This window comes from Corvus brachyrhynchos, unplaced genomic scaffold, assembly GCF_000691975.1.
Source record: "Corvus brachyrhynchos isolate BGI_N302 unplaced genomic scaffold, ASM69197v1 scaffold351, whole genome shotgun sequence".
Lineage (NCBI taxonomy): Eukaryota > Metazoa > Chordata > Aves > Passeriformes > Corvidae > Corvus > Corvus brachyrhynchos.
In genome coordinates, this window is record NW_008236203.1 from 974,953 (window position 1) to 984,441 (window position 9,489).

General features: G+C 54.3%; 1 protein-coding gene across 1 annotated transcript; it reads left to right on the forward strand.

The window, feature by feature from the left end:
• On the forward strand, positions 1–9,489 carry LOC103622384 (the record flags this gene model as incomplete). Its single annotated transcript, XM_017741100.1, has 9 exons — positions 1–28; positions 893–1,006; positions 2,065–3,747; positions 4,334–4,433; positions 5,058–5,206; positions 5,374–5,486; positions 6,014–6,103; positions 7,148–7,270; positions 7,780–9,489. Coding segments are annotated over 9 exons (2,595 nt in total), but the record flags the coding sequence as incomplete, so codon positions are not given.

Consider the following 9,489-nt stretch of genomic DNA (forward strand, 5'->3'; position numbering starts at 1 on the left):
TGCATCGGGCTCCTGGGCATTTCCGCAGGTAGGGATCCCTCCTGGCACGGGACACGGGCTTGGCAAGAGCTTTCCGGGACACCCCCCTTTTCCAGGGGGGCTAAAGCGCTGTTTATCCGCAGCCTTCTTTGCGTGGGTAAAGCTTTTCGATCCAGAGATCCCTGCGCCGGCTTCAGGAGCCAACAAAATATTTGTGTTGGCTTCCAAGGGCTGGCCTGAAGTTCTGTACTCGTTCCACGCTGGGTGGGAAGCAAATCCAAACTTTTTCATAGTCACTGTAGTAAATCATCTCGATTTGGATGCGGTTTCCTGCCCTTTCCTTTTCCAGCCCTTCTCCCCGCCGCTCTGGTTTCTGTGTTCAGTCCCTTTCACTTGCTCCTTCTCTGTGTTCCGTCTTCCCGGATTTTTCGGCCGGTTTTCCGTCGGCACAGGGCTGGAGGGATCATCTGCAGGGTGTGTGTGTCTGTCTGCCTTTTGTGTAGCTGGAGCTGTGGATTTTTACCTTTATCTGGCAACAGGGGAGCACTTCCAAACTCTTCCACACAATCCCAGAAGGGTTTGTGTTGGAGGGGACCTTAAAGATGATCCCACCTTCCCCTCGAGCTGGCTGCTCCAAGCCCCGTCCAACCTGACCTTGGTGGGATGGGGCATCCCCAACCTCTCTGGGCAACCTCAGATGATTAACTCCACGTTTTTTCAAACCAGGCACCCAGAAAGAAGCAAGACTCTGGGCACAAACCGAGTTCCACTCCACCAGCCCCTTAGGCTTTCCTGTTTGCAGATCTTGCACTGTTATTTTTCCTCTGTCCCCTGCTCTGTTCATGCTGATTCTCTCCTGGGTTTTGGGCCGAGCTTACCAGCTCTTTGTGCTTCCCCCCTCCGTGTCCCACAGGATCTCTCCTGCTGGCCGTGCACTTCTACAGCTCCTGCAGAGCCGCCCCTCTGATCCCCAGCACCGCTCTCGGCGTCCTGCTGCTGATTTTGTCGGCTCTTCTGGCCTATGCAGGTAAGATCTGGGGCTGGCCAGGCCCAAGGCCTCCCTCCCACAGCTTTGCACGTCCAGGTCTGCTTTGCCAACGGGATACAGACCACGGCAGCCTCACTGGACCACTCATCCCTTCTCCCAGAGGAATGTGCTGTCCAGAGCAGCTGGGGCTGCCCCTGGATCCCTGGAAGTGCCCAAGGCCAGGCTGGACATTGGGGCTGGGGGGAGCCTGGACAGTGGAAGGGGCCCCTGCCCGTGGCAGGGGGGGCACTGGATGGGCTTTGAGGTCTCTCCCAACCCATTCCATGGCACAGCAAATTTTTCCTCTAGAGGCAAGAAAAGAAATCAACGTTTGTTTCAAACAAATGCTCTACCAGGATCTCGGAGTTTTAACACACTGAGTACACGATTTCTCTCCCAGGCTTTCTGAGAGTGCTTCCAGCATCCATGGTTGAAATGCCTGTGGGTAAATGCCAAGAGACAATGACTGCTTATCTGAGAGAAAACAATCACTGCCTAGAGCAAAATCCACACTTCCTAGAATGAATGTTGAATTATTTATCCTTTATAACTCGTAGCAATGAGAACATCAAATCCCAGAATCACCAAATCACAGCAGTGTTCAGGCTGGAAAAGACCTTAAAGATCCTCAAGTCCAACCATCAGCCAGCGCTGCCACCATGGTCACCACTAAGCCATGTCCTCCAGTGCCACATCCATGTGGTTTCTGAACACTTCCAGGGATGGGGACTCCGCCACTGCCCTGGGCAGCTGTGCCAGGGCTGGACAACTCTTTCCATGAAGAATTTTCCCCTGATATTCAATCTAAACCTCCCCTGGCACAACTTGAGGCCATTTCCTCTTGTCCTGTTGCTTGTTCCCTGGGAGAAGAGCCTGACCCCTCACTACAACCTCCTTCCAGGTAGCTGCAGAGTGTGGTTTTCTCCAGGATGAATCCATCATCAGGCAGGACCTGTGCTGATCCTGGCTCCATAATGATCCTGCTTCCCACTTTCCTGACTCCCGCTTCCCACATCCCACTGTCTGAAATCACTGCCCTGTCTCCATTTGCTCCCCAGGGATCCGGAGAAGACTCAGGAATGCATCCCTGCTGGTGTCCCTGTGCATGACCCTCTCTGCGTTCTGGTGTGGCTACGGAGTGATCCTCGTCCTGGCAGGGCAGGGAGCGCTGGCCGAGCCGGGGGATTCCCGCGATGCCCTGCTGCCAGGCCTGGCCACCTTCACCCTGGCACTGCTCCTGGTGGCCGTGGTGGGCTTCCTCTGCGGGGAGCCCGTCCTGGCCCTGCTGGCTGCCGCCGTGTCCCTGGCCAGTGCCCACGAGGTGGCCCTGCACTACAGCTCCTCGCTCGGCCCCTCGGCCGTGGCTTGCGGGCACCTCGTTGTCTGCTTGGTCGGAGGCTACTTTGCTCTGGGGAGGATCCTCTACCTCCTGACCAAAGGGAAAGTTGCCCTCCCTGGCACAGATCTCGCCAAGAAAAAGGCCCAGGAGCAGAGCCGGGGCAGGGCTGGTGGCACCAATCCCTTTGTAGCCCCCGGGCTGCTCCTGAACATGCTGTCAGCCAGTGTCTTCTGCTGCAGGCTGCAGGGGGTCACCCACAGACTCTTCCTGGGCCACGTGCCCTGGCTGTGGGCAGCTGGCACCTACCAGATTGGCATCTGTGTGTTGTCCTACCGTGCAATGGACGTTCTCACGGCCACAGCCTTTGGCTTCACTTCCATCCTCCAGTTCGCTGCAGGTTACTGCCTCCTGTACCCCACCTGGCAGCCCGACGAGCCAATCCCTACCCCATTCCTGGTGGTTTTCTCCATTCTTTTCGCTGTCTTGGCTCTTTTTCTCTCCCTTCAGAGCCCTGTGGATGGCCTGTACTTGCTGGTTTTTGTCACCTACTGCATTGCCTTGGCTTGCAGCCCCAGGGGCTTTTTTGCAGGTGGCCCCCAAGGCGTGGCAGTGGCCATTTTTGTGGCCTCAGCCTTGGTGGCTCTGATTCACCTGTACAATGTGAGGGCGAGGGCCAAGATCCCCACAGGGAAGGGCGCTGTGAGGGCCCTCCTTGCTCGCAGCAGCCTCCTGAAGCTCCGGGAAGGGCTGGACCTTCACGCTCCCTACCTGGGCTATTCCAAGTATGCAGATGCAGAAGTCCTTGCCTATGCCTGCAGTGTCCTGGCTTCTTTTGCTCTAACAACCCCAGGAGACCCCCAGGCTCCCCTTGCCACCGTTGTCATTCCATGGGTGGTGGTAGCTGGTGGGATCCTGAAGCTTCTTGGCGGCTCCGTGGCCTTTGCCCGGGGTAAAACCCTGGAGAGCAGCGCCTTCATCCTCTACGCTGTCATGTGGATCATCTGGGGCCTGACAAGGTATGGTGGCCTCTATGGCACCACCAGAAGCTTCCACGCAGCTGTGGGCATCGCTGCCTTCATGCTCTTCAACAGCTTCGTTGTCTTCTGCTCGCTCTTCTTAAACATGGCCTGGTTCTTCTACTCCCTCACGTTCATGCTCATCGCTGTCAGCTTCCTGCTGGATGCCATCCTCGCTCTTCCCACTGGATACGACATCGCTGCCACCCTCATCTTCGGGCTGGTCAGCTTTTACTGCTTCCTGGCTGCCCTTTCCAGCAGTACCTTTGAGGGCTGCTGCTTGCCCATGGGGGGGCCCGTGGTGCAGCTCAGCGGTGTCGGGGCAGGAGCGACCAAGTGCCTTCACCTGCCTGCCAGGAAAGCTTCCTCAGTCAAGAGAATTGCAGGTAAGGGAAAAACAGAGGGCAGGACGTGGGGATGGAGGGGAAATTCTGGGAGGTTTTGTAGCAGAACACTCTTAAAAGGACATTATCCCAATCAGAGGATCACAGAACGGTTTGGGTGGGAAAGGACCTTAAAGCCCATCTTGTTCCGTGGACAGGGACACCTTCCACTAGACCAGGTTGCTCCAAGCCCCATCCAACCTGGCCTTGATGAGGAAACCAGGATAACATGGTGACATTTTGGTGAAGTGGGCCAAGTCACGGGGTCAGGAGCTGAGTGAAGCAGAGCATTCCCTGCTGTGTCTCCTGCACCATTTCCTTGTGTCCTCATCCAGTCTGAGATCCAGGAATCCTCCAAGCTGGGGCTGCCACCCAGAGCTTTGTACAGAGAAAGCAGAGCCGATGCTTGGTCCTTGCTCTCTCCACCTCTGGCCCAGAACCCCCCTAAATGCCAGATGTCGCCTTGGAGGAAAGCTGGGAAAATGGGAAAAGGAGAGGAGAGCACCAAATTGGCTGTGACAGCTCTGCCATGGGAATTACAGCCCTCACCTGTCACTCACGGGCTCGTGCCCTGTTCCCATGCCAACAGATATCCTGAGGAATGGCGGGACCTGTGGCATCCCCACGGACACCGTGTACGTGCTGGTGGCCGCCTGCAACCGGCCTGACGCCGTGGAGAAGGCTCACCGGTGAGTCCTGGCACCTGGGCTGGCCTCAGGAACATTCTAGAACTCAGAGCTGGTACTGAGTGCCGGCTACAGCACCTGCTGAGAGCAAGGCAGCTCAGCCTCGGTGGGAGCAGCAAGGTGGGGAGAAGATCCAGGTGAGGAAAGGAGGGAATTGAGCTGTGGTTGTGTTCTGGGATACCGAAGGCTGATGGAGCCGGGTGACTTGGACACCACAAGAAACCCAGACCAGTGGCAAGTGGGGTGGGGGGTTATTGTTCTTGCTTGCAGGTCCATGTTGTCACAGCAAAGCCCCTCTGGTGACAGCAGACTCTTGCTGCGAGCTGCTACCCCTCGTGTTGGTGGGGTTTCCTCAGAACCTGGGCCATTCGGATTTTTACCCACCATTACACGAGAAGTTAAAGCCTTGATTTGGAAAAGACTGATTCCGTTCCTGATTGGGAATAGTCATTAATGTCCCTTCCCACCCAGTCAGTTGTTGAACAGTCCTCCTTTTACTCCAGACTGGTGACATGGGGCAGAGCCTGCACACCTTGTCTTAGCTCTACACCTCACCAAGAGTTTCCTTTCCTGGAAATTAAACCCCCTTCTTACTTCCAGCCTCATCTTTTCTTCCCTCTTTTCCAGGTCCAAGCGCCAGGCTCAGGATCGCCCCATGTCCCTCTGGATTTCCAGCCTAAAGCAACTGGAACCTGCCAGGCATTTGTTCACTCCCCTACTCTGGGACTTCATGGAGGCTGCCTGGCCATCTCCCATTAGCTTGGTCATTCCCAGAGGTGAGGAAATGCTGTTAATTCCATGGTCTTTGGAGAGCTCTGGGTTCAAAATTCCTAAAACTGTGAACCCCTGCAACACCACGTGTTCCACGGGGATATTCCTGGTAAGATCATCGTGTTTGGACTGATGGACATCTCTAAGTGCTGTGTGACTCTGCTTGGTGCAGGTGAATGGGTGGATTTCCTGGGAATGAAGGACTCCGCCAAATACGTTGGAACCCCTCAGAGTGTGGCCATCCGCATCCCCGACTGCTCTGTCACCACACACCTCATCGACCTGGTGAGTCAGAGCACCTCAGCCCTGGTGACCAGTCCCCTTCTGTGAGAACAGGGAAGTCTGCAGGCAGCTGGGAGGGATTTTAGGGCAGCAAAGAGGGAAAAAGGAGAAACCACCAGGTCAGGAAACCAGGAAAATCCCATTAACAGACACAGTTTCATTTCCAACGTAGGACACTGTTGGAAGCACAGGCTCCTCTGAGGCTGGACTAGCTTCAGAAGGTGCAGGAAGTGGCCAGAGGAACTGTGACACCCTGAGTGTTCTAGGACAGACATTGTAGGTCTTTGGCAAGTGCTGTTGCTGGAAAACAAGATGTCATTTCATGGCCATCATCACTAAACCCGAATTTGTCAGTGCTGGTCACTCAAACGCAGCTTGGTGGGACTGTAGTAGTTTGCAAAGTAGGTGCCTCACCTGGGTGAGCCCCACGGAGCTCTCTTCAGAGTCACAGACGAAGTTCAGAGCTCAAGTCACCTGTTTTATCCCCAAAATCCTGCTCAGGGCTTTGATTCCCGTTCTTCTGTCACCAGGTTGGCCCCATTGTGGTCACGTCAGCCAACCCGACGGGAGAGGCCGACACGACCCACCACAACCAAGTGTATGCCAAGCTGGGAGATAAGGTAACCACGAGGTGTGGGGATGGAAAAATGGAACCACTTTGTTCCCAGAAGGCAAATCAGTAGATGGTATCAGGAACCTGGGAAAGCCTCTAATTTAAGAAATCTCATGGACGCTCCTCATGCTGTTATCAAAGAGAAGGAAAATTTTAAAGCGCAGAACTTGGTGGGAAACCAAACCTCTCCTGCTTTACACAGTGTGGTTATGGCTTGGCAACGTGAGTCGGTTCATATTCCAACACGGGAGGATGGGAGCAATAAAAAGTTCCTTCTTGCTTACAGCAATCAAATCCTGGTGTCGGAATGTGCCAAGGCTCCAGCTGGAATTGGGCTGTGAGAACTCAGGGATTCCCATCTGAAGCTGGAGCTGGGCAAAAGCTGGTGCCAAGCTCCAAAATATTCCTGGTTTTTAGAGCTTTCATGGAAGTGCCATGGTCACGGCCTTTCATTGCCTTACATTGATTTAGGTTGGAGAGCAGGAAAGGTTCTTCCTGCAGAGGGTGCTGGGCACTGCCCAGGCTCCCCAGGGAATGGGCACGGCCCCGAGGCTGCCAGAGCTCCAGGAGCGTTTGGAAGGGTGGAATTGTTGGGGTGTCTGTGCAGGGCCAGGGGTCGAATTGATGGTCCTTGTGGATCCTTCCAGCTCAGGATGATTCCACGATTCCACGGTTTCATGACTGAATTCTCAGGGTTTTACACTCTGTATCTTCACGGCAGCTTTATGCGAGGGCAGCTTTAAACAAGAGCTGCTGCAAATCTTTCCCCTCTAACTCCTCAGAAAGCAGAAACTCATACACATTTTCTTTGTGGATGGGACTTTTCCAGAGCTGCTCAGCTGCTGTAAACCTGTCTGTGCTGCACCCCTGACCTGCACCCCACAGAGCTCTCCCTGTCCTCTGAAGTTCATTCCTTCCAAATCCAGCGCTGATGTCGCTGCAGTGGGGCAGGAAGGAGCAGCATTGCCTTTGATGAGAATCATTTGCTGTGTTGAGAGGGGAAACTCTCCTTTTCCAAGGGGAATTTGGTGTGCAAATCTGCTGGTTTTAGGTGGATGCAGTTCTTTGTGGTGGCCCTTCTCCAGAGAACATTGCCTCCACCGTGGTGGACTGCACCAAGATCGACAGTGGCAACATTGGATTCTTCCGAGTCGGCATCATCCCCAAGTCTCAGGTGAAATTCAGCTGGATTTAATTTCTATTCCCTTTCTCCATCGAATGAGTTTCAACCTGGGGGTTCCTAATTCAATAAGGAAGCAGAGAAGTCTGTGATAGCACGAGGAGTTATCCCAGAGTGGTGTGAGGGACAAGAGCAGAGCTCCCCGTTTCTGTCCTGATCCTGCTCCGGAGCACCTCTGTGGAGCTGGGGACTGGGCAAAGTGGGGCTGATTCATCCATGGAAAGGGCTCTGAGATCCAAGGTCATGGACCTCTGTGGGGCAGGCTCTCCATGTTCACCCATCCCAGAGACCTCTGAGTGCAGAAATGATTTGTGTCATCCCAAATCTGAGCCAGAGACTCGAAAGAGAAGATCTTGTGGAAGGTGTCCCTGCCTGTAGGGGACCTTTAAAGCTCCCTTCCAACCCATTATCTTATGATTATTTGATTATTTCAACAGCTGGAGAAGAAATCAGTGCTCTCTCCTAATTCCTAACCCACTCCCAGCTGTGTTTACTCATTCCAGGTGCTGCAGATCCTGGAGCAGGTGCAGAAGAAACACCTGGTGGTCCCTACCAGTGGCACTTGCCCCACAAAAGGCCGGGAAGAACTCCAGAGTGGTGGCCCTGCTGTGCACAACGGGGTGGGCAGAGCTGCCTTGGCGGAGCCGGGGCCGGATCCCGCTCCCGATTCCGACTGCGAGCGCCACACCCGCTTCTGACTCCGGCAGCTCCGTGCGCGCCGGGACGTCGTCTGCTGGAAAACGCCTTCTCGGCCAAATTGGGGAATGGGAGAGGCTTCCCAGCTGCAGGGCTGATTCATTCGTCTTTCTATGGACGCTGCTCAGACATCCCAGTGCGGCGCTGCCCTACAAACCACAGGCAGCCAGCAGGAAAATTTTCCCTTAGGGACACTGCCAGCTTTCCCTGGAGATCGGTCACGACCAAAGCAAGCGTTCCTTCGGCGACAGGCTGGCCCCACAGCTACAGAGCTTTATCCCTGTCACCGGGAGGGAATTCCTTGGATTTGGGGCGTGGAGTGGAGTGGTGCAGAATTATGTGGTGGGGGAAAAACACTGCATGAAACTTGAATCCCACAGAATCATTTAGGTGGGAAAAGACCTTTCAAATCCTGGAGTCCAGCTGTCCCCCCGGCACTGCCAAGGCCACCGCTGACCCATGTCCCGTGGGAGAGGAGGAGGGGAGATGTGTCCAGGTGCTGTGCTGGTGGATCCAATGGACTTGGCAAAGTGTGGGCTCGGGAGCTGGGGGCGTCTCCTGCTGTGTTTTCCTCAGAATGGACGTCACCCATTTTTGACCCCCACCTGGGAGGTCCTTCCTCTGTTGGGAGAACCCAGCTCTCCAAAGAAATGCCGTGGCCTGAGATGCCATTTCTGTATTTCACGCTCAGAGTCAGGGCGGAATTCCTGTTTGGATGACTCCAATAATTTATCCTTAGAGGTGCTGAAGCTTTAGGGAAGACCCTCCCTTCCCACGTTATGAATTTCAGGAGAGCAATCTCGTGTGTTTGAGCATGCCAGGAGCTGGTCTCTTGCCTTACAGCCCAACTCTTCCCATCTCACGGCACGTTTCCTCCAGAGTGCAAATTCCATAGGATCAGAGGAGGGAATTCCAGCCACTCCAGGCAGTCATTTGTCTTCTCCAGGGGCCCAACTTCCCTGCAAACTCCTGAAAGACAGGGAAGGAGCTGGAGACCTGCTCACCTATGACCTTGCTGGCATCACTGGGACATGGTGGGATGGCTCCTGGAGTGTAGGAATGGGAGGACATGGACTTTTTGGGAAGGATGGGCAGTGTGGAGTGGTGGCTGCTGACCAGGAGGAGTTGGGAAGGAGTCTCAAACCTTTGTGAGGTGTTTTCCTTGGCAAACACTGCAGTTATGGCTTGTTCCGCCTCCAAAAACTGCTGATCTTATTCTTACCTGACTCAGGTGCAAGGTGCTGATCAAACTCCAGCTGAAACCAATTCATTGATTTCACCTGAAGTTGTGCTGGAATTTAAGGATAAAAGTGGTGCAGTCGGAGGAGCTCAACCTCCCCGAATTCTGGCAAAGTGGGGTCTTCTCAGCTTGGCCTCACAGAGCTGCCTCTCTTCCTGCAGAGAAAATTCCGGAGAATTCAGCGTGTTCAACAGTTTTGCTGGTCTACTTCCTGTATCTCCTTGGAGTTTACTCATACTGGTTTTTAGAAAGCAATAAAATATTTTCAACAAACAGA